The 25,189-nt window shown below is 39.3% G+C and overlaps 1 protein-coding gene across 6 annotated transcripts in view; it reads left to right on the top strand.

Annotated features, from left to right (window-relative positions):
- OSBPL6 (oxysterol binding protein like 6) overlaps positions 1-25,189 on the top strand; it is a 207,210-nt gene that overhangs the window by 106,768 nt on the left and 75,253 nt on the right. For all 6 annotated transcript variants that reach the window (XM_055308233.1, XM_055308230.1, XM_055308234.1 and 3 more), the window contains exon 3: positions 10,688-10,944. In XM_055308233.1, coding sequence (XP_055164208.1) covers positions 10,843-10,944 — 102 coding nt within the window. In that variant the 5' untranslated portion in view covers positions 10,688-10,842. The remainder of the gene's footprint in view (positions 1-10,687; positions 10,945-25,189) is intronic.

The following is a 25,189-nucleotide window of genomic DNA, read 5'->3' as shown; positions in this document are numbered from 1 at the left end:
TTCTCGTGCTTTTCTTAGGTTGCGAAAGGGAATGGAAATGCCTCCCTCTCTTTAATGGACCATAGGTCTTTGATTCTGGACACAGTAACTCTCAATAGGAAAGCCTCAGGACAGGGCAGTACATCTTGCCAGAAGATCAAGGCTCTAACTGGCCTCTCTACCCCCATAACTGAGGCCCTTCGCTGATCCAGCACTGGGGCAGATCCCCACCTTTCCCTACCTCATGGTCCATGGAGGCAGGTTTTATAGAGCCTTCTCCCACCATGTTATTCTCTTTGACCTTGGACGTGCCCAAGGATCAGTGAGACAGATGAAGAGGGCTTTTCCTTTTTCTTGCCTGGTAGATTCCTCTTTGAGAATGCTTTGTCAAGTGTATACAACGTACTGGTTCTAGTCATTGTAATGCCCGCAGTGCATTTGGATAGTCTGTATAAGGTAAATTTCCAGTAAATAACATATTTGTAAGCATTAAGGTTCCAGAAGGTTGGGAAGAACTTGTATCAGAGTGTCTCGAAGGTTAGAATTCTCAAGTTATAATCTTTAGAATTTATAATTTCCAGAACAGATAAAAAAGCCTGTTAGTTTAAGTAGGTTAGTTTAAGTAGGGGAAAGAAGATACTCAGATGTAACAACATCTGTACTTTTGCATCAAACATAGTTTTACAGATCCAAATAACTAGAACTCTCAAGCAGTATGTGTCATTTGAGGTCTTCCTTTAGTATCAAGAAGGAATTAATCAGAATATAAGCTGATACCAAAGATTTATTTCATACAACAACCTTGAGAAAGTGTTTTCCAGGGTTAGTCCTTGCTCAGCCCAATCTCCTATACTGTCTACCTGGTGTGTACGGTGTTTCAAATTTCTCTTGCATGGATTTGTCTGGTGTCTGTATTCAGTTCAGTGTGTGTGAGAGAGACATGAGTGTGCATGTCTGCCTTCCTTTGTCCCCTTACAACCATCTTCTTTGATTCTCTACTTGAAATAGACAAAAAATAGAACATTTTAGCATGTCTTATTGCTATTTATCCATAGTTTGTAAATCTTTAAAAGCAGCTTTTAAATGTTGAATTATATTCTTTACCTGAAAAGAAACAAATATTTTTCAAAATAAAAATAGCTTTATTGTGTCTGTTTCTTGAATTAATATATACCCAGTATAAAAAATAACAAATATTTAAAATTCGAAAAAGAGTCCTCTCAGATTTCACCTCCTAAATTGCTGATATTTGTGCTATAATTTATGTCACCAAATTTAAGGATCTTGAATTGTTTTTATCTAACCATCACTTTAGATGATGTACACACACACCCATGATTTATTGATTGATTGACTGAAGAGATTTATTTATTTATTTTAGAGAGAGAACACAGAAGGGAGGGGCAGAGGGAGAGGGCGAGAGAGTCCCAAGCAGATTTCACACTGAGTACAGAGCCCAGCGAAGGGCTCTATCCCACAACCCTAAGATCAGAACCTGAGCTGAAATCAAGAGTCTAGTGCCCAACCAGCTGTGCCATCCAGGCACCCCACATGTATTTAAGACTTTACTTGAAGAACAATTTTAGGTTCACAGCAAAATTGAGCAGAAAGTACAGAATTTCCACATATCTCTTCCGTCCTCCCACCCCTGCCTCCTCCACTGTAAATATCCCACACCAGAGTGGTATCTTTGTTACAATCAGTGATGAACCTGTTTTGACAGGTCATTATCACCCAGAGTCCATAGTTTAGGTTAGGGTTTACTCTCAGTGTTGTACATTCTGCGGTTTGGACAAATGTATGGCTTGCATCCACCATTACAGTATCATACAGAATAGTTTCACCATCCTAAAAATCCTTTGTGCTGCATCTCTTTATCCCTCCTCCAACTCCCAACTCTGGCAATCACTGATCTTTTTTCTGTCTCCATACTTTTGCCTTTTCCAAAGTGTCATATAGTTGAAATTATATAATATGGACCCTTTTCAGATTGAATGTTTTCACGTTAAAAAAAGGATGGATGGATGGATGGATGGATAGATAGATAGATAGATAGATAGATAGATAGATAGATAGAGGTAGGTAGGTAGGTAGATTTGGTAACCAGCTATATTAAGGAAAGTTTTCTTTTTTCTTCCCTTCTGGTTGATTTTCATTTGATTCTCATGTGCATTTCAGATGAATAATTATATTATTCATTGCTTAGCACTCTCAGAACACAGTGTTAATAAGGTAATAACCAGTATGATTATTTTGTTGCTGACATTGATGGAAATGGTACTGATGTTTCACCATTAAGCCTGATGTAGATTGACTTATGTGCCTGTGCGTATATGGTTATGTGTTTCTATGTACAGAACAGCACGTAGAAAGACATATTCCAGTATTTGTTTGGAGTTCTTAAATATTTGGGAATGGACATTAAATGGTGTACTTTTTTTTTAATGGCGTACTTTTAAAATCAGGATGATTATAGAATATTTAGCCTTTGAACTCTTACCAGTTTTAGCTATTTATTATACATTGCAACAGTTATCTAATAAATTAGTGTCTTCTATGCCTGGTTATATGTTTTTATGACCTCTTTGTATTTGTGATTCCTGTTTTTCTCCACATTTAGAAATGAAAGTATAAAATAGGGCAGCCCCAGTGGCGCAGCAGTTTGGTGCCGCCTGCAGCCCAGGGCGTGATCCTGGAGACCCAGGATCGAGTCCCACGTCGGGCTCCCTACATGGAGCCTGCTTCTCCCTCTGCCTGTGTCTCTGCCTCTCTCTCTCTCTCTCTCTCTCTCTATAATAAATAAATAAATAAAATCTTAAAAAAAGTGAAAGAAAGAAAGAAAGAAAGAAAGAAAGAAAGAAAGAAAGAAAAAAAATGAGTTGATAAATCCAAGACATTTATTTATTTGTATGGTTCTGTAGTTGGCTTTTCTAATTTCATGAATTATAAACTTAATGCATTTGTTTTTATTCTTTTGTGTTTAGTAATGGAAATGAGTAAGACCAAGAGTTTTCCTTTCCTTATATCTTTAGCTATGTTCTGCATTTCCAAACAGTTTTGTTACCTTATTTTGTGTATGCTTTGCTTGCTGTTGTTATCTTTAGTCTTTCACCCTTGAGTTAACCAAAGAATTCACTCCATCACTCAGAGAAAGAGAGGAGAGGGAGGGGGAGGGACAGGACTGAGTACTTTTGATTTCTGCTCCTTTCAAATATTCTACAATACCAGTTTTACTTTTTTCTTCACTCTGAAACATACTAAGAGTATATCTTCAAACTTTTTCTAGGATTAACCCCTTTGCTTCCACTTTTTCATTAATATTTAACTTCTTGAATTGATTCAGAGAATGATCTAAATTCAGCAATATCATTAGGATCTATCTTATTTTGGTTTGCTTTTTACTAATTTTGCCTGATGAAGTTTATTTTTCCAGATAAAAATATTTATTTTTATCTGTTGAAGATTTTATTTTCCAAGCTGAAGGCTTCCTTATGTTCAGAATAGTTTTGAATATTATTTCTTTTCTTTTTTGATTATTGTCTTTAGCATCATTCATATCTGTTGATTCAGGTTCCATTATTTGTTAACTTTTCCTGTCCTTCCATTTGCAAGATCATTTCTTCAACTTAATCTTTTTAATTTACCTATTGATTTGAATTTTTCTGCAGAATCATTTGGTACTTCATTAATGTCATTTTAATTACTTTGAAATTATGATGTCATCGTTTGTTTCCTTAATTTCTTAATTTTGCCAGCTCGCATTGTATCTCAACCTGTCTTATTTCTTATTCAAAAACACTTTTTTTTAAATTTGTGAAAGTATAAAGCAGTGGTACTCTAAAGCTACCATCCCTTTTGCTAGGATTAACATTCCATATCAGCCCTCTAATTATCTCTCGCACATAATAATTTGCTCTCCTATTGGGGGAATAATTTTTCATCATGGTTTATCCACACACACTTTTTTTTTTTAGCTTTTCTCTATATGAAATCTGCTCCTTGTCAAAAGAGTATTTGTAAAAAAAAAAAAAACAAAAAAACAAAAAAACAAAAGAGTATTTGTGCCAGTTATCCTTGGCTCCCTTCATGTTTACTTGAGTAGCATTTTGATCCTCTGAAAATTCACACTTGGGGGACTAAGTGATGTAGAACATAGGTCTGTCTCAGTCATGGCCTTGGTAAAGGATCTTAGGAGAGTGGAGAGTGGCCAGTCTTCATCAGTCACAGAGAACTTGTCTCTTTGTATGCTTTTCTTCCTCTCTAGTTTTGTAAATGACTGCTAGGGAGGGGAGGCTGTATTTTGGGTGTGCTTTGGGACGTGTCCATGATGTTCTTTGGAAGCCAAGACTAAGGAAAGCAGGAAAAGACAAGGCAAGGCTATGTACTTGTGTGCCAGTATTGCTGTGCCTCTGTGGTCTCAGAAAGCTATTAATCTGTGCTGAGGCTTTTCCCTGTGCTTCTTGCTCCTTGCCATTCTAATCTAGAGGAAACTGGTGGAGTTTGCCAGACTTAATTCTTATAGTGCCATTTTAAGATGGGAGTTCTATATTGGTTTCATACCTACTGGTTTGTGAGTAAAGTGATTCTTTCCATTTTATTTTATTTATTTATTTTTAAAGATTTTATTTATTTATTCATGAGAGACACATAGAGAGAGAGAGGCAGAGACACAGGCAGAGGGAGACACAGGCTCCCTGCAGGGAGCCCGAGGTGGGACTCTTGAGACTCAATCCCAGGACTCCAGGATGAGGCCCTGGGCCGAAGGCGGTGCCACCCGGGCTGCCCGATTCCTTTCCATTTTATGGCATGTTGTGGCCACTATTCTTTAGTGAAAGTACTAATGATTTTTTTGAAAGTCCTTTTAGCCTCTGCTGTTTAGTTATTTTCTGGGAAAATGTTTATAAAATCTTACGTTGCCATCTTTTTGAGAAGACCTTGGCTTAACTTCATGAAAGCAGTCCTTGATTTTCTTTTTCTTTTTGTGGGTTAATGACCTTAGAAATAAAAAGATTCCCTACCCTTTCTCTTTAAGGAAAAAAAAAACCCACTTGAATATATAATGACATTGTAATGACTGTAATATATAATGACAATAGGCATTTATTGCTCCTGTGATGATCTTGATAGAAAACTAATTTATTCCACTCAGTCGTACAATGACATTTGCATTGGTAAGATCAGTTGATGACAGCAATGCCCTCCCTTGTGACTTGTGCCTGGGATCCTCTAATGTGGCTCCTCATCATTCTCCGTGGGTAGTCATGCAAATATTGAAAAAGACAAACTATCAAGAACCCAAACACTAACTTAAAACAGAATCTAATGTCAAAACTATGAAGAACTAGATCCTAATTTTATGATGGCTATCTCTCAATTTGAGGAAAATCTTGATTGAGTCAGGTCTCAATTAAAACAAACCTCAGGGACTCCTAGGTGGCTCAGCGGTTGAACATCTGCCTTCAGCTCCGGATGTGATCCCAGAGTTCCAGGATCGAGTCTCACATCGGGCTCCCTGCATGGAGCCTGCTTCTCCCTCTACCTATGTGTCTGCCTCTCTCTGTGTGTCTCTAATGAATAAATAATTTTAAAAAATAATAAACAAACCTCAGCTACTGTTGCAGAAAAGGAGACTGAGAAAGGGCGGAAGTTACCTAATTCTTACAATCTATCTTCATACTTGGAGACCCAAGTTAGCCTCAACCAGAAAAAGTAGTATCATTTCCTCCCTATTGTGTTAGAATATGAAGTGTGATTCTCTAAAACTCCAGATTAAATCACCGAGATTGGGAAAAGGACTGGGAAGAGAAAAATTTGATTTGGGGTAGGGTGGGGAGGTCTTGTATTGCAAGGGAGACTAGAAGGATACCATTTTACTCTTGACTGTGTCACTTACAGACTGTAGGTTCCAATAAGATTTAGAGCAACTTGAAGGGAAACAGAACATTACAAGGGGAATTTTATCTTTTAAGGTCAAATGTAAAATTCAGTTAAAACCATGTTAAAATCAGGGACACCTGGGTGACTCAGTCAGTTAAGCATCTGCCTTCAGCTCAGGTCATGATCCCAGGGTCCTGGGTATCCAGCCCCCATTGAGTTCCCTGCGCTGCGGAGAACCTGCTTCTCCCTCTCCCTGTCGCTCCCCCTGCTTGTGCACTCTCTTTCTCTCTCTTTCTCTGTAATAAATAAATAAAATATTTTTTAAAAAACATGTTAAAATCAGTTTTTTAAGGAAAAGGAGATTATAAAGGAAAAGCCATCAAGCATTGAAGGAAACAGAAAAGAACCATAAAATAGAAAGTGTAAACATGATATGGCAGGGATAAACCCAACTATTAGTTACAACATTAAATGGGAAGGAGAAAAATGTCACTAATACTAGATTTAAAAAAAAGAAAAGCAAACCATGATCACTAGTAGATGAATATATAATACAAGATGATACAGAAAGTTTAAATGTAAAAGGACGGACAAATTTCATTAATCACTTGCAAACAGAGAGCGGATGATACCAAATAAAGCAAAAAAAGTAGTGAACAAAGAGAGTCATTTTTATGATCAAAAGCTAACAGAATGATTAGGATCTCTTCTGTGATAAATCTCATTGTTTCAAAATATATGGAATACAAGATAAATCTCTTTGTTTCAAAATATATGGAATACAACCTAAATGTCCCAGTAGAAGCACGGCTAAATGTATCATGGTATATCTGTGTGATGGCCGTGGTGATTCAGAGCCATGATACTGAAGTTCCTTTGTTCACAAAGAAAGCTATTATCAATATATTGTTGGCTTGAGAAAGCATATTGCAGATAGAGTGAATATTCTTTTCCTACGTTGGTGAAAGTAGAATCAAATGTTAACTGGGACTATTTCTAGGTGATGAAACTAGAGTCCATTTAAATGTTTTCATCTGAGCTATTAATTTTTCCCTGTGGTGAATATAGTAGATTATTGCCCCTAAGTACTCGTTGCCTTATATCGGCTGCACTGTATTTTCACGCATCATCCTCCTTAATTTGGCCATCTGACCTACTTTGGACAATAAGATGTGAGCAAAAGGGACATGTGCCACCTATAAGCAAGCACTTTAAGAACTTTCTCATGTTTTGTCGTGGCTGTTTTCCCTTGTCACTTGGGAGTTGCTCTTAAAGCCTGGAGTGAAGAGGATGCAGGGTAGGGGTGCAGCTGACCTCTAAAGGACATGTCAATAAACCTTTCTCATAAGCCTTGAGATTTGGGGGTTGTGTGTTTCTATGTCACAACTTAGCCCAGCCTACATAGTCGAGTTTCAGATGTTTATCTGAACACGTGCAATTTATGGTGCCTGTGAACAGCAGCTTCTAGAACTCTTCCCTGCCGCCTCTTGCTTTACTTAGCTCTCTGGGTCATAAATCTGAATTTTATGTCACTCAGTGTAAATGCAGATGTTATAGCACTTAAAAACAATTGTAGTGATCCCACTGATATGAACAAGGAAGGAGGCAGGAAAATTAATGTTCAGCTCTTATATTGCTGTTATTTTCAACAACAATAATTTTTCTCATTGAGTATAGGAATTATGTTGGTGTTGACTTTAAAATCTATTGTCTTTGAAAAATAAATATATAAAACAAAATCTGTGGGCTTTCCTTGGCTTTAGGATTTTATTTAGGCAATTTATGAAAATGTGCTTTGATAGAGATGAAATAATTTTTTCTAATGTCACACTAATTCTTACACTCTAGAAGTAAAGAGTAAATAGGTATAACCTACTAACAGAATTTGGAGTTACTTTTTTAATGCACGTTGAAATAGAACAGGTGGTCAAATACTTGACTGATAATCAGATTGGAATGACCTTTAAAGGTCATCTCTTTCAACTTTAGGTACTTGAAATCCTCTTTGTTAAAAAAATCAGAAATTAATAGAAATAACAATTATATCAAAAATTATTCTTGAATTGAATATTCTTAATTGCCTTTTCTTCACTCCTGGTATTATTCAAGATATTCATAATTGTCATTCAAAATGTTGCCCTTTCATCATAGGTAGTTTACCCTGAAAATGTCATTTAAACTTAAAACAAAACCCAGAATTGGTGGGTGTCAGCATTGGTGTTAATGGGGTAAGTGCAGTTAGGAGTTGGGTGCAGTTAAGAAAAAAAAAGTTCAGAAGGGGAAATGTTGTCTCTTGATGTAGCTTGGATTGAGTTTACTTCCAAATGGATAACAGTCTCATAGTTTGATTGTTTCAACCTCATCCCTTTGGGGCACTTGAATGCATCACAGAACCTCCACGCTTTTAGCTCATGTGTCAGCATTTTATAAAATGTCTTGGACCAGAAAGTACTTCAAATCAAGGACTGAGCAGTGTTCTTGCTTTCTCTTTGTTGGCACCAGAGCTTGGCTTGGGAAATTTTACTCACACTTATTAGACTACTTTAATATAATAAAAGAATTAGATGATCCTCTATCAAATATTGCCTTATTACTGCCTTTTGACAATACTAAATGGATCCTGATTTCTTAGCCCATGAAGGAGCGCTGCAGCTCTTGACGTCTCTATTAACCCAAAGACCAATTTTGTTTCAAGAGAAGGCTTTCCAGTTTGGGGGATAAGTGGTGGTGACAAGCTGAAATCTTAAGAAAGGGATCACACAAAATTTATTCACTAAAGAGCCCAGTTTTCTTAATTTATAATAACTTGCCTTTTAATTATTGGGATTGTTCTTTTGAATATTCTCTATAGCCAGGTGACAATTAAAATCCTGATTAACACACTCAGGGTCACACAACCATTAACATAATGTTGCAGATTTAGAAAATAGGACTATTTCTAGGCCTGTATAAAACTTACATACACTTGCTGAGTTTACTCTGTACATAAATCATGTGATACATTTATATTAGTAACAATGTGTTAAACATTTGTCTACAGCCTAAATTTCTCTGAGCTCTGGAACTACTTTTCCAAGTGTTCATCGCTGTTTGAACGCCTCGGTTATACCTGAAACTCAGCGGGTCAATACCATATGGGACTTCCTGTCAATCCTGAATTTCCTTTGGCCAGCCCTTGCTCTGAATACCAGAAACCCAGGAAGCTTCCTCAACCCTGCCTTCTCCTCCTCCCCCCCGCCCCCCCACTCCTCCGTATCCTGTTACAAAACTGCCAGGACTGGATGCCAAATTTCCTACCACCTCTCTAAGTCATCCTCTCTTGCTTCCTTATTGGGCCTCCCTCACCTTCTTTATTTCTCCAACCTGGTTCTCCTCTCACGGCTGTCAAAGTATGCTTTAAAACACACAAACGTGGTTATACCCCACTCCTTTGTTGGCTTCTTAGGCTTATGATAAAAAATCGAAATGGTGAACATGGCTGACAAGGCCCTGCGGGGACTTGGCGTCTGCTTCTCTCTGGCCCGTCATGCGGCTCTCATCATGATTTCCAGTACTAATTCCTTGGTCGTGCCAGGCCGGACACCCAGGCACCTGGTTAACTCCTGCTCAGCCTTCAGACCTCAGCTCAAACCCACTTGATCAGGATACCTCTAACCTCCAGATCCAGTGCATTCCTGTTGCCATATATCCTCCTACATCTTTATTCTTTTTTTATTTTTTATTTTATTAACTGTCTCTTCCTTTGGACTGAAGTTCAGGTCTCCCCTTTCTTTCACCTTAAGTTCGCTTTCTGATCATGTCCAGGAGTTTTTTTCTTCCCACCTGTGCTGTGGTACTTATCTGTACTTACAGTGTTCTGTGCTTCCTTCAAGGAGTATCATTAAGATGGGGGTAGAAATCTGTCTTCTGTCTTCTTGGAAGAGGGAAATTTTGCTTTAGTGGTCAGTCTTTTGGGTCACAGATGGTTGGGTAAGCTTCTCATCTTCTACTATCATGCTTACCTTTAAAAAATAATGTTTCTAAGCAACCAGTGTTACCAATTGAACAATGCTTCCCTCAGGCACAAGCTTTTGGTCCTAGTACTTATAGCGCAAGCTTTCCTTATATGAATCCAAGTGAAAAATGAAGTGACTCTTGGCTGTAGCTAAATGAAGCAACTCCAGTTTTACAACATGCTTGTCCATCTGTAGGTTCTTGAGAGCCCATTGGTCATTGAATTGAGCATCATATGTAAGCATGCTGTGGTCTTGAGGTGCAAATAACGGTGGGTATGCGTATTCTTGATCCTTCCTAAATGCTGCATCACACAATATACAAAATGCATGAACCTTTTTGCCTTTTGTGTCTGTTTTCTGTTGGATTTAAGTAGTTCCAGAGCTCAGAGAAATTTAGGCTGTAGACAAATGTTAATAGATTGTTACTAATATAAATGTATCACATGATTTATGTACAGATCACGTAAACTCTGCAAGTAGGTCACATTCAGGACCCAGCTGAACTCAACTGAAGACAGGTGTGGGCTGAGCTCTTATTTTAAGCCATTGGGCAGGGCATTTAACTTCCAGGGGAGGAAACTGATGTACTGCTTTAAAACAAAGAGAATGTGAGGGAGGAATATGACTTTAGCGTATGGTTTCTTTCCATTTTCCTTGTTGACCTTTTTTTAGCCTCCACCTTAAAATCTAGAGGAAGAAATAATATTTCCTAATGTGTCAGTGTTCTTTCTCTCCCTAACATTTTAGGTTTCTTTTTTCCCCCTAAAAATAATTATTTTTTTATTTGTATTTTAATTACACGAGGTGTTTTGTTTTTCTTCTTGTTTCACCTTTAGGTATTTTGGACACCTTCAATATTTGCCTTCTCTTTTCTGGTCAAGCCTGATTCCTGAAATGGAACTAAAGCTGAAAAATCATCTCCTTTGTCTGCAAATTTGAGACACGATTGGGATGGTCTTAAGTGCATACAACTAGACTCTTAACTGCAGCGATGAGTTCAGACGAGAAGGGCATATCCCCTGCTCATAAAACATCCACTCCAACCCATAGAAGTGCCTCTTCTTCAACATCCTCCCATAGGGAGAGTCGGCAGGTAAGAGAATAATACAGGAGTGCATTTTATTATTTTATGGAAATACGGTACCCTTAGGATACGATGGGCTTGCTAATTAATTCTGAAATCCTGTTGTGAAGATTTTTATTCCACAGGAAAACTCACTGTTATCTGTAGATCTACCCCTTGATGCCATGAAGATCCCTGTCTTGTTTTTCTATTTAGGATCCTGTTTCGGGGTGTAGACCACCGGAAGGGGGGGTGGCTAGGGGAAGCCCTGCTTTCCTCTTCACTAGGCACCTGAAGGAGCAGCTTCAGGAACTGGAACACTCTCCTCTCTCTATTTGTGGAGGAGAAAGGGGATATGAGCCTGCAAAAAAATCTTCTTCCTACAAGTCTCTCACTGGCCTGCCCAGCACTAACTTCTCTTTGGCATGTCACAGAATCTGGTAACAGATTCAGGAATTAGGATACAAATAAAATTGTAGTATCAGGGACTTAAGGGCAATGAGAGCTCTGATAATGCTTAGAGTCAATAGAGGAAATAAATTACTGTGTCATCATCCCATTGAGCCCATTCTGTCCATGATTTTTGTTTACAGGGTGACTTCATTACTACTTGAGTGGCTGTCCTACCTGCCAAGGTTGTAGGGGGGAAATTAGTCACATGAATTTTCTTCGTTGTCAAAACAGGCAGTTGTTTTGTCCAGTACATGCTTGAGTATTGCTATCTGCCGTTATAACATTATCTTGTGATAGAATTTTTGTTGCGTAACTGGAAATTCACAATAAACAGGTTAAGTTAACTACTTTAGAACATTTTCCTTTTGAGGAACATTCCCTTTAGTCAGTTATTCCTGCAGTGTTTTACCTCCCTATTTTATGTGTTCAAGGTATATGGCCTAGTTTCCGGAAGTGTGAACATCAGTTACCCTGTGGTCGACAGCATAGACTTGGGTCTTTTTTTTTTTTTCTAATCTTTTTTTTTTAATGATTTTATTTATTTATTCATGAGAGATACAGAGCATGAGAGAGAGAGGCAGAGACACAGGCAGAGGGAGAAGCAGGCTCCATGCAGGGAGCCCGACACGGGACTCGATCCTGCGTCTCCAGGATCACAACCTGGGCTGAAGGTGGCTCTAAACCACTGAGCCACCTGGGGTGCCCTAGATTTGGGTCTTGAGACAGCCAGTCCAGATGTGAATTCATTCTTCTAGATGGTGGGAATGCACTGCTTGCTGGAGGTGTTTTCTTAGGGAACCCTCAGTCCCAGACCCACCCTGGACTCTCCCGTTTTCTAGCAGGTGACCCCAGGGTTATCTATAAGAATCAGAGGATCCTTACGTGTATATCTGTCACAGATGCTAAGGCAGGTATTTCTGCTATGGGGATTTTGGACACTGGTGTCCTTTGTTGTAGAGTTCAAACCAGACGTCCACATTCCTTTCATCAGAAGCGGTTTTGCCCTTAACTCACTCTGTGATCACACACAGTTATGTTTATTGCCTTGCGTTCATAGAATAAAAGAAAGTAAAAGTACAGTGAACAGAATAACCGCATTTGTACGAAGTAACAACAACTATATGCCTCGATGCTTTCTAAGTGTGCAGTTTCTGTTTCTCCTTCACCTGCCTCACTGTCCTTCCTTGTTACTGCTTTTCCACTTTTCCTTTGCCCTGGGCGTTTCAATGGAGAGACATTTTAAGCAGCCTGGCCTTCCCAGCTGCTGACAGAAGGACGAGATTGACCCAGGTCACCCTGGAGAGTTGTGGCAAATGGAAAAGACGGATGATGGCTGTGCAAACATCTGCCATGCGTTGTTGAGCTGCCCATTGCACCTGAGCTCCAGGGCTCCTGTGCAAAACCACAGGGAGGAACCAAGACCCTGGTCCACAGCGGGGGTCTGAAGGTAGACTGTGTGACTCCTGGCTGGCTCATGAATGAAAAGTTTTACAAGGAGAATCAAGTAGTAAGATATCTGTTACTCCTGTAAATTGAGACAATGCTCAAATGGTTGTTATTCTTTAAGGAGAGTTCACTTTAAATGCTGTGTGTGTCACTGGGTCCAGACTCTCCCAAATCCTTTCTCCTCTGGTTTGTGTCTCCTGTTTTGTGTCTGTTCATCTCTCTCAGGGGAGAGAATAAAGAACAATTAGAGTTCTGTTTTTCCCTTCCTGTCTCAGTCACTTCCTAAGTGATTTGGGGGAAATCAGAGATTGTGAGGATCCTGTGATCTAATATGATGCAGTGGTTTTCATATACACCTATTGTGGTGTGTGATTATTTTCCTAGGGAAGGGGTGTGGAGAAAGTGATAAATGAGTCTTCAATGAATGTTACCATTCTTCCGATATGACACCCATGCAAACAGAGTCCGTCCTGTATCTCATAGATGGATCATATGAGTAAATGATCGGCCCGTAGCTGAGAATTCAGTGATGCCTGAATGCACAGTGTTTGCCTGTCCTTCCCAGGTTCTAGTTTTAGATCACTAATCAATAGATTGGGCATTTCTACTTAGATGTACCATGACGTCTTAAATCAATACACGTAAGCCTGTTCACTCTCAGGATAATCATTCTCTCATGGACCCCAGGGTCAAAGCCATTCCTTTCTCCTTTGACTCTTCCACATTCAGTAGGTTGACAAATTTTACTGATTATTTCCCCCTTTATAATGGGACCACTTCTTTCTATTTCCACTGTCCACTTACTAGCCCAGACGCTCGTCACTTCAACATCCCGCACAGTCCTCTGGCCTCACTGTGTCCCTGATGGCCTTGTGAGATCGAATTTCCTTAATATGGCAGATCCATTCTCACAACCTTCAAAGACTCTTCTTGTTTACCAACACAATTAAGGCCAGATTTCCTTACTTGGTATCTGATGACCTCTGTGACCTGATCCAGCCTCAGGGTCCCATGTCCCTCCCACCCTGTACAGTCTTGTCTGTGCATCATTCCTAAAACTGCCTTATCCTCCTCTCTGCCTTTGTCTTTCCTACACAGAATTCCCACCACACTTGCTTGACCTGATATCCCCCCTTCAGGGACTGGCTCATGTGACCTTTCCCTGACCACTCAACCCCATGTAGCCCTCTCCCCTTCTCTGATCTTTTACAGAACTTTTGGACAACATTTGACATTTTTATATTTATTATTTTTTTAATGAACCGATCTCCTCAACTGTTTTCTAAGCTCTTCTAAACAGGCAACACGCTCTAATTCTTCAGGGACAAGCCTTGCACCTCAAATATTTTAATATAGCCCAGAGGATTTTTTTTTAAAGCCCAGAGGATATTTTTAAAGACCTTCAATGGTGTTAGTCTTGTCTTCTTATTACAAACTTGCCATTCCAGACTTATGTGTCCTCTCTCTTCTTCCTTCCTCATAGATTGAGTAAAACAAAGACCATCTGCCAAGTGCATAGTAGTAATTGGCTGTCCTTCCTGTGGCAAAATTATGTAGCACAACAGGTGAGGGAGGGAGAGGAGTTAGGTAGGAAATGAAGGGATTCAGTGTCCTTTGTGATTTCACTGAGTGTTTCTTCATCAACATAAGAGGGTCAAGACTCCACTTAGGATTTAACAGGTTGGAAGACTTCAGTAATTGCTCCATTTACATTTCATTTCAGACTGATATTCAATGTTAGAACATTTAACAAAATTAACTTTGTGTGTGTGTATGTGTGTGTGAGTGTGTGCTTGTGAGAAGGAGACCCAGAAACAGAGAGAAATCAACTATGATTCATAATCTGCAAGAAATATATACTCTTAATTTTTTTAAAGCAGAATATCCCAATGTATGTGCCCAAGAATGCTTTCCCCTTGAGATTTTGCATGAAAAGGGACTTATTGTCAAGAGAAATGCTAAACACAATCTCTTTTTGCGATATACATTAATAATTAAGGACACTGGTAAATCCTGTAGTAAGAACTTTAACTGAGCATTTATAGAATCTAGTAGATTGTGGAACTTTTTTTATTCTCCTAAGATTTGGTTGTTAAATATCCAGATTCTTCTTTCTGTTAAATTGGAAGAGAGGAGCGCCTGGGTGGCTCAGTGGTTGAGCATCTCCCTTTGGCTCAGAGTGTGATCCCAGAGTTTGGGATCGAGTCCCACATCGGGCTCCCTGAAGGGAGCCTGCTTCTCCCTCTACCTATGTCTCTGCCTCTCTCTGTGTCTGTTGTGAATAAATAAATAAAATCCTTAAAAAAAAAAAAGAAAGAAAGAAAGAAAGAAATTGGAAGAGGTAGGAACAAACACTGGAGCCCAGATTCCAAATGACTACACTAGACCGCGCTTAGGAGTGGCTGAGTGTCTTCCCCTTTAGATGTGGTATGTACCCTCTGATCAGCCACAGTCCCTACTTTTCTTTATCGTGCTTCAATACTTATGTTTCCTGCTTGACCCTGGAAAGCATTTGGATTGCCAGCACTGATCCTGGATATTAAGTCCACCATAGTCATATTGAGGTGACAAAGAGTGATCTCCACTTGGATGTTAAGAAGGCATCTCAAACTTAACATGTGCAAAACTGAACTCTTCATTTCCCTGTGAAATCAACTCCTTCCCAGTCTTCATTATCTCCGTAAGCAGCAAGTCTGTCCTTGCTTTTGGTCCAGGCAGAAACTTCACCAGGAATCATCCTTGACTCATCCTTTTTCTCACACCTGCTTCCAAACCCTCAGAGAATCCTATTGGTTCTATCTTTGGATGTACCTGGGGTCTTACCACTGCCTACCACCTCCTCCCCCTCTACCCTGGTCTGAGCTACCATCATATCTCACTGGGACGACAGCCATAGTCTTTTAACTGGTTTTCCAGCCTGTAAGTCCTTTGCCCAACATACAGGTCATTTTCACAGAGTGGTCAGATTGATCCCTTCAAACCCTGAGTCAGAGCAAGCCACTCCTCTGTTCCAAACCTTCTAGTGGTTCCCATCTATCTCTAAGTAATACTTGAATTTCTGATCATTGTCTACAAGGTCAGTCATCATCTGGCTCTGCCCACCTCTCTGACCCCATCACCTGCCTTGTTTTCCTTCACTTAGTTCCCTCCAGCATTTTCCTCGGTTGTGCTCCCACTGCAGGGTCTTTGTGTTTGGGATTCCTTTAGCCTAACTTGCTTTCCTCCAAGCATCTCCAAGTTTGCTCATGTACTTGACTCATTCTCCAAATGCATCCTTTTTGGATCACCAGTGCCCTGCCCTGCCTACCTTCATCACTCATTGCCTACCTGCATCATCTTACTTCAAACTACTAACCACCACCTGACAGGTTACATATTCATCTGTTCACATCTATATCCCCTTCCCCTATTGCATGTCACTGACCTGTAAGCTCCCTGGAAATAGGAATTTTATTTCATTCAAAAATGTATCCTTGGCACCTCACACAGTACTTCATGTATGATTATGGCTCAGAATACATTTTAATGAATAAATGAGTGAGCAGTTAGCACGGAGAGGAAGATTGGGAACCAGGTTCCAGAAGTCTCATTAGCAGGGAAGGAATCGTCATGGGGTTGGGAGATGACAAAGTAGAAAGGAGTATAGTGGGGAGCTCCGTGTCTCTTGAGAAGGGTGGGTTTCAAGAGTGGAAGAGGAATCATCCAGGGGTGGCAGAGGGCAGCTGGGAGCACAGACCTTTTTGCTTGCTACCGACAGTGATTATATGGTGAAATAAATGACTTGAAGCCCAAGAAGGAAATTGCATCAGACAAAAACAAAGCATTGTTAAAATGTTAACAGATGTTAAAAATATTGGTGCGGGTGGGAGGTAACATTTTATGTTATTTTATTTGAGTATAGTCGACACACAACGTTCCATTAGTTTCAGGTGTAAACATAGTGATTCAACAACTTTGTACATGATCCCATGTTCACCACAAGAGAAGCTACCATTTGTCCCCATAATTGCTATTAAAACATCACTGACTGTATTCCCTTTACTGTGCCTTTTATTCCCTGTGACTTTATTCATTCCCTAACTGGATCTGTATCTCCCACTAGCTTTCACCCACTTTACCCAACCTCCCGTCCCTTTCCCCTCTAGCAACCATCAGTTTGTTCTCTGTATTTATAGGTCTGATTCTGCTTTTTGGTTGTTTGATTCATTTGGGGTTTGGGTTGTTGTTGTTGTTTTTAAAGATCTCGCTTATGAGTGAAATCGTATGGAGTTTGTCTTTCTCAGTCTGATTTATTTCGCTTAGCACAACACCTTCTAGGTTTATTCATGTTGTCTCAAATGGCATAGTCTCATTCTTTTATTGGCTGAGTAATATTTCATTGTGTGTGTATGTATATATGTACACATATATACATATACACATATATATATATGTTTAGACATCACAAATGCTTCAGTGAGTCAATCTTTTTAGTTTAATGAAAAATGAAAGAAAAAAGTATGAGCCATTCCTTATAATGATTCAAAGTTCACTGAAGCTCAAAGATCATACAATAAATACTTTTTGGTATATGTAATATATATAGACACACATACATACCACATCTTCCTTATCCATTCATCTGTCAGTGGGTGGTTGGGTTACTTCCATATCTTGGCCATTGTAGATAATTCTGCAGTAAACACCAAGGTGCATATATCTTTTCAAATTAGTGTTTTTCATAACTTTATTTTAAGACAGTAGTTACTATTTCCCATAGTGCTTATTTAATGGTAGCATTACCTAATAGGCTAAGTTTATGACCAGCTGACTGGATTTTGTTTGTCTTCATAATTACTCTCACATTTACATATTTTAGAGAATTTTTTACAATATACAAGACCGAGACCACCTGTAGAGACAGTTTCAGTAGTTCTGGGATTAGGCCCAAGGATCTGCATGTTTAAAAGTGGAACCTCTCTTTGGAGCCACAGTTTATTTCTATTTGTATCATTATCAGGTCATTTTCAGTAAATCAGACACTATTTCTCTAAGAATTTAGGGTTTGGAATGCATAGTTACTAGATGATAGAGTCTATTATTAGTATTAGACACAATTAAAATTGTTACAGATCTTCCAGTTTAGACATCGCAAATGCTTGAGTGAGTCCATCTTTTTAGTTTAATGACAAATCAAAAAGTATAAGCCATTCCTTATAATGATTCAAAGTTCGCTGAAGCTCAGAGATCATAAAATAAATAATTTTTAAGGAAAAATTATGAGTAAGTCATAAGAGGCTTGTAGTTAATCTTCTTGCCAGTTTTGATAAAATATTTATTTAGTGTCATAGTCAATCTTCCACAACAAATAGAAGATTTCGATTACATGAGTATCTAAAGATGTCTCCTATACATTATCACCAGCAATACATTTGAAAAGCAGCCATGGCCCATTCAGTTAATGTTCATCGATGACAAGTGAAAGCAGTCTCCAGCAGTGATTATGTGGGACTCCTGGGACCATGGGCTGGTGACCTGACTTCCGAGTTCTGGTGTCAGCAGCATCTGCTGCTTATGCGACTTTCCTTAGAAATGAAAAAGGTGCCTAAAAAACTAGAAAGTAACAGTGGTCCTCATCAATGTCTATACTTTATGTATGGAGTTTTCATACAATATTTCTTCCTGAACAAACAGGCTGATAAAAATATCCCCCAGCATATACATGAACTGAATTGGAATACGTCTCTTCCAGTTGAACCTCTGAAGCATCTTCTTCAAATAGCTTTGTTAAATGAAACAACCAGATCACTGGTTTGAAATATAGTGTCTGTCTTCTGAATATGAAACCTGTTTCCATCTTTGAGTTGAGAAAAATAAAGTGTTACTGCAAACAAAAGCGTTCTAGCTTTTAGAGAAAAGAAAATGCAAGCATTCCTGATTTAATACCAAACCTCCTATTTAAGCTTGAGCTGCTTCTAGTTTAGCCTTTTTGGGATTCTACTAATCCCATGGAACCTAACTTTTAGGACTGAGGACCTATGTTAATGGGGAAGAAAAAATAATTACTTGCAAGAACACGCTGTGACAAGCTTCTGTGATTTAGACACATTTTGTAAATTGGGTGTCCGGGAAAATCTAAATATTAGGCAAAATTCATGAATAAACAGCTAGGACAACACCAGCAACAGCTAATATCTCATGGGTTCTCACAGTGGAAGGTTGGAACAATCCTCGCCTCTTTCAAAGACCTAAATGATGGCATAAAGTGGAGCATCTTCCCCACAGCTAATGAGCAGCTAAGACAGGATTTGCTCCATGGAAAGCCTGATTCTGGAGCCCCTGTTCTTGCCCACACCACTATTTGCTTCACTTTAGGGCTTGACAAGCTGAATGTCCAGGAGAAGGGCCTTCTGTACACTTCAAAGCAAACTCTGTAAGGCAGCAGGTGTCAATTATTTTTGAGTTATGTTTTGCCACCTTATTTTTTTCCCTCAGTGATAATGGTGATTTTTTTAACACCCTCATTGTCTGGGGGAACAATAGACCAAATGGTACAGAGACCAATATGTTCATAATTTTTATCATGAAATACTATTATTGAGTGAATCAAGTTCTTTGTGCTTTCCTGATTTTTCTGTATTTGCACTACACCTATTGTCTTTGTAATGAGAAGTTTGGACCCTTTGTTTATATTCATTGAAAACTGTGATTAGCCTTTTCCATGAAATGAAATGAGCAGCCCTGTAGTTTTCTTGCTGTCGCCACCGTTTGGAGATCACTGCCACTGCTGCTTGGTGTTCGCCGTGGGTATTCAGTCCATGTCAAATGTGCTGAAATTGAGACCACTGGAAAGAAATCTGCCACCTAGAATTCAGGTGCTCATTATCCACGAGGAATTCAGAACTCGACATTATTTGAGAAAGAATCTGGTTGCTGCTTTCGTTGGTATGTTTGCAGAAGCCTCTGGTTCTCTAGCCTGCTTTCTCAGCTTCTCACTGGAGAAGTTCTCTCTTCTTATTGAACTGGCTGGTTTGGGATAGCATTTTTATGGCAACAAATTTGTCTGTCAGACCCAAGATTAACGCTGCCTGTTCAGTTCTTAGGTGTAACACCAAATGGAAAGAGCCACAGTATAATCAGTTAGTGAACCCCAGAAGGTCTCATTCATGGGTCATAGAGGGGACCTGGGAATCTGTCATTTACAGATGCTTCCCCGGGAGACTGTTGCTTACCCAGGTTTGGAAAGCATCGCTCTTCACAGAATACATTTACAGGTGTTTCTCAAGGACTATAAAAACATCATCTCAGAGGATTATAAATTCTACAAAACTGCTTTGTTTGATTTTCAATTTTGACAGAAGATGTTACCATCCCTTTGCCCAGTCGCTACTGAAAGTGACTAGGCCATAAGTAAAATACTCTCACAAAGGTAGAGGAAAGCCCCACGTAACTTGTATAAAGCACCAGACTTCTTGACCTCAAATCCTGATTAAGAGCTAATTTTGTAATAATAACGATAGCCAGTGTTTATGAGGTTTCAGGGAAATGGACATTCTCATGCACTGCTGCTAAACATGTTAACTGATTCTGCTTTTCTGGAGGGAAATGTTGTGATACATATCTAAAATCTCTTAAAAGGTCATCCCCATAAGGACACAGTAACTCAGCTTCTAAGAAACGTATTCCAAGGAAGCACCAAAGATACATGTAAAGATTTCTGTGCAAAGATATTTATCAGAGTATTTTTATGCTATTAAAACATTAGAAAGAGCCTACTGTTCAACAAGGAGTTATTTAAATAAATAACCTACCTCGTGGTCCTGCAATGGAATATTGCACTACTGCTAAAAATGTTTTTGAAGAATGTTCCATGCTGTGGGAAAATCTTACATTGTTAATTGAAGAAAGCTGGTTATTAAGTTGAAAATATAGTATAATTCCACTTTTATTTTTAAGAACCACGTGTATATAGGGACACCTGGGTGGCTCAGTCAGTTAAGCATCTGACTCTGATTTCAGCTCAGGTCGTGATCTTGGAATTGTGGAATTGAGTCCCATGTTGGTCTCTGCACTTAGCGCAGAATCTGCTTCAAATTCTCTTTCTTCCCGTCCCGCTTCCCCTCCTCCTCATGCCTTCTCTCTCTCTCTCCAATAAATAAATAAATATTTTAAAAAAGAATGGAGTGTATATATGCATTGAAAAAAAAGCTGAAAGCAAAGACAGCAAGATATTGAAAGAGTTTGTTACTGGTGTGGTAGTTTTCATTTCTTTTTTCTTTTCTGATCCATCCATTCCCCCCACCCACCAATGTTTCTGCAATGAATGCTTATTGCTTCTATAGTAAAAAAAAAATGTATGTCATATCTTTTGACTCATATTTTGTGAGTTAACATGCATATATATGTAGCTTTAAAATAGTATTGTGAATATAGTAAATAAAAATGTCAGCTATTTTATTTTATTTTTTTAAAGATTTTATTTATTCATTCACGAGAGACACAGAGAGAGAGAGAGGCAGAGACACAGGCAGAGGGAGAAGCAGGCTCCATGCAGGGAGCCTGAAGTAGGACTCGATCCCGGTCTCCAGGATCACACCCTGGGCTGAAGGCAGATGCTCAACTGCTGAGCCACCTGGGAGGCCCTGTCAGCTATTTTAGTAATGAAATTGTAAGTCTTACCTCCATAAGTAAAAAAAAAACAAACAAACTTAAAATTAAATAAATGTGTAAGATATGCCCCATAGGTTTTAAAAACTTGCAGCAAGTTTTTAAAACCATCTTGAGGCGCTGAGACAGGTGCTGGGCCACCCTTTCTCTACTTTACTACCTGTATTTATCTCATGGCAATTTGTTTGTTCTTTCATTCAGCAAATATTTATGGGTACATATAAGCAAACCATATATATGCTCTGAGTACATAGAGGTGATCAAAACAAATGAACTCCGCCTTAAATACACATACATATAGATACACATAAATAGATCCATATAGGATTTTTTTTCTTTTTTTTTGTTAGCAAAATCATGTGTGATTGTCCTACTGAAAACCTTTGTCTGTTCTGGGTCATTGAATAGCTGTGTAGAAAATTATAAATTAGGGACGCCTGGGTGGCTCAGGGGTTGAGCATCTATCTTTGGCCCAAGGCGTGAAACTGGAGTCCCCGGATGAAGTCCCATGTCGGGCTCCCTGCATGGAGCCTGCTTCTCCCTCTGTGTCTCTGCCTCTCTCTCTCTCTCTCTCTCTCTCTCTCTCTCTCTCTCTCTCTGTGTGTGTGTGTGTGTGTCTCATGAATAAATAAATAAAATCATTTTTTTAAAAAAAAGAGAAAAAGAAAATTATAAACTATCTTGACTTTACTGTTCTGATCAAGTCACACTTACCTGCCACCCTGCCTTTTAAATTAACTCTGCATGTTCCAGAGCCTTTGCTCTTGAAGTGACCTAGTATGTTTCCCTGTTATTTGCCATTTGTTTATAATTGCTGCACCAAAGTATGATCAGAGTTGCTGAAGTTTTCAGGGATTTTGTTAATGTGTTTGTGAGTCTTGAGAGTACAGGTAAGAAACAAACCTGCTGGTGGGTTCTGGGTGCAGTACTCCTGGAGGGCAATCATGGGAATTAAAAAGCTGCTTATTCACATGCCTTTTACCACTTCACAGTCAAGATTGCTGAACTACTGTTGGCTGTAAATTGACTACTTGATGGAAAAAAAAATTCCTGATGGCATTTCTTACAATGCAGGGTTTCCGGCCATAGGCCAGTTCAATGTGGGGCCCTAACTATTGGCTCCTAGTAACTTTCATATTTCTGTGCAGGAATCAAGACTGGATCACCGCTGCCTCTCCTTCCCCAGGCGTGTCGTGTGGCATCTTCCCAGCCACTGTTTCTAAAATTTTCCACTTTCAATGTCACACATACCCCGCCCTGCAGTGGGGTATTTTATTTTTAAAAAAATAAAATTTTTGTGGGGTATTTTTTATTTTTAAAAAAAATAAATAAAATTTTCCACTTTCATTCATTAGTGACACTTAAGTGGAGATTTATCATTAATGCAACTCTGCCATCTTTCAGTGAGAGCAAGACAATTATTACTATAAAGAAAGTAGTAGAATTATTGCTTATATAGTCGAGGCCCTCTGGCTTCAGTGATTTTGGTTATTTTATGCTATTCCAATAATGATGATCATGATGATGATATTTCTTGAAGGGAGTTATTAAGAAGACAGCAGGCAAGTCCACGTGCCTCTGCTGCCACGCCATTCAGACATTCAGAAGGGTGCAGGGTGGGCAGCCCGGGTGGCTCAGCAGTTTAGCGCTGCCTTTGGCCCAGGTTGTGACCCTGGGGTCCCAGAATCGAGTCCCATGTCGGGCTCCTGCATGGAGCCTGCTTCTCCCTCTGCCTGTGTCTTTGCCTCTCTCACTCTCTCTCTCTCTCTCTCTCTCTCTCTCTCGTCTCTCTCTGTGTCTCTCATGAATAAATAAATAAAATCTTAAAAAAAGGAAATAACTTAGAAGTTATAAAGCTATTTTAGGTGTTTTTCTTTGAAAATGTGTGACATAACTCATGAATGTCAAAATAGCTTCAATATGATCAGACGGGCAATTTTAGGGGAGGTAACGTTCAGAGAGCAGTGGGCCAGTTTGCCTTATTACTGCCCTCAATTTGTATGAAAAAAGGGGCCTTTGCAGACATTTGTAGCCCCAGCCTGAAACAGTGACAGCAGTTCCCGTATGTCTTGCAAAGGAGAAGAGGGCAAAGAAAGAGCTAACAAACCAGGAGCCCCTTTCAGCGGATCTTGGGCACTCTCATTTTGAGAATCCCATCCCCCTCCGTGGTAGTTGACGCTAAATGAACTCTTACCAAATTAAAGAGCTGTAGTGACATGTGTGTCCTAGACTTCTGGCTTTAAGCTAAATATATGTATCAGTTCTCTCTGGGGGATGGGGGAGGGGGTGACAGGCAGCAGAGTAGTACTCCCACCTTCTCTGTGTGGTCTAAGTTCCTTAAAAAAAGGGACTTGGAGTTTTTGGGTGTTGAGTTTGGCAAGTTCTTTCTATATCTTGGATACTAGCCCTTTATCTGATGTGTCACTTGCAAATATCTTCTTCCATTCCGTAGGTTGCCTTTTGGTTCTGTTGAGTGTTTCCTCCGCTGTGCAGAAGTGCAAATCCAATTTAAATTTAAAACACAATAACAAAAAATGGACCGGTAATGAAGCTGGGTGACGAAGCTAGGTTTGTCACCGTGACAAACGTACCACTCTAGTGGGGCATACTGATCATGGGGGAGACGCATATGAGGGGGCCAGTGGCCTATGGGAAACCTCTGAACTTTCAGTTTTGCTGTAAACTTAAAATTACTCTTTAAAAAAAAAAAAGTCTTAGAAAAAAAAAACTCACTGACCTGAAAAGTCGGAATTTTAGGATTTGAAAGGAAACTTGATTTTAAAAGAATAATTAATAGGTTTATGTAATCCTTTATTTAACCTGCTTATATAATACGTATAACACATTGAAAGTATTTTGGCATATGTTTCCACATCACCGTGAAAGCATATGAAAACAGCCAGCTAGGGAAGAAAAGTACACAAAAAAAAAGTAGATAACACAGGTTATGATCTTCAAGGAAACCTTATGAAATGGGCTCATTCTTGTTACTGACAATGTTGCCACGTTAGTTTAACCAGCCATTAGCTTTAAATCTACTGAACAAGGGCCCTGTGGTTAATTTACTGGATGTGTCACTTTGAAAAGTTAAGTTCTTTAAATGCTTTCATAAGCTCTGACCTCTTGGAGCTGTGAGGTTTTTTTTAAAGTCCCAATATGAAGCTAGAAGGCCATTTTATGCCTAATCAGGTGTCAATGATTGCTGAGGGACTATTCTCTATAGATTCATCAGAGAGCTCTGGAAACCTCCAGAAATTTTTGACTGGCTGCAGTGCATGGGGTCTTATGCTAAGGGTGGGTTGGCGGTAGAGGAGGTGGGATACCAAGGTGAAGATGAGCTGATCCCTACCTTCAAGAGCACCCAGTCTACCTAGAGTCCAAGACTGAGTAGGGTGAAGGCTGAAGACTGTCTTCTTTTTATCTGCCAATATTGAAAGTGGAGCATTTAAGTATTTAGATATTTCATTACAAATAATGAATGGGTGGCTCAGTCAGTTAAGCGTCCAGGTCTTGATGTTGGATCAGGTCATGGTGTCAGGGTTGTGAGGTCGAGCCCTGCATTGGGCTCTGAGCTGGGTGTGGAGCCTGCTTAAGATTCTCTCTCTCTGCTCCTGTCCCCTCTTAAAAAAAACAAAAAAAACCAAAACAAATAATGAATGGTTATGCGTGTGATTATATAACTTCAGGGATTTGCTTTTAACTTTAAACACCGTGAGTGTGAAGGTAGTTC

The sequence above is a fragment of the Nyctereutes procyonoides genome, unplaced genomic scaffold (genome assembly GCF_905146905.1).
Source record: "Nyctereutes procyonoides isolate TBG_1078 unplaced genomic scaffold, NYPRO_anot_genome, whole genome shotgun sequence".
Taxonomy (NCBI): domain Eukaryota; kingdom Metazoa; phylum Chordata; class Mammalia; order Carnivora; family Canidae; genus Nyctereutes; species Nyctereutes procyonoides.
This window is presented reverse-complemented; position numbering and strand designations above follow the sequence as displayed.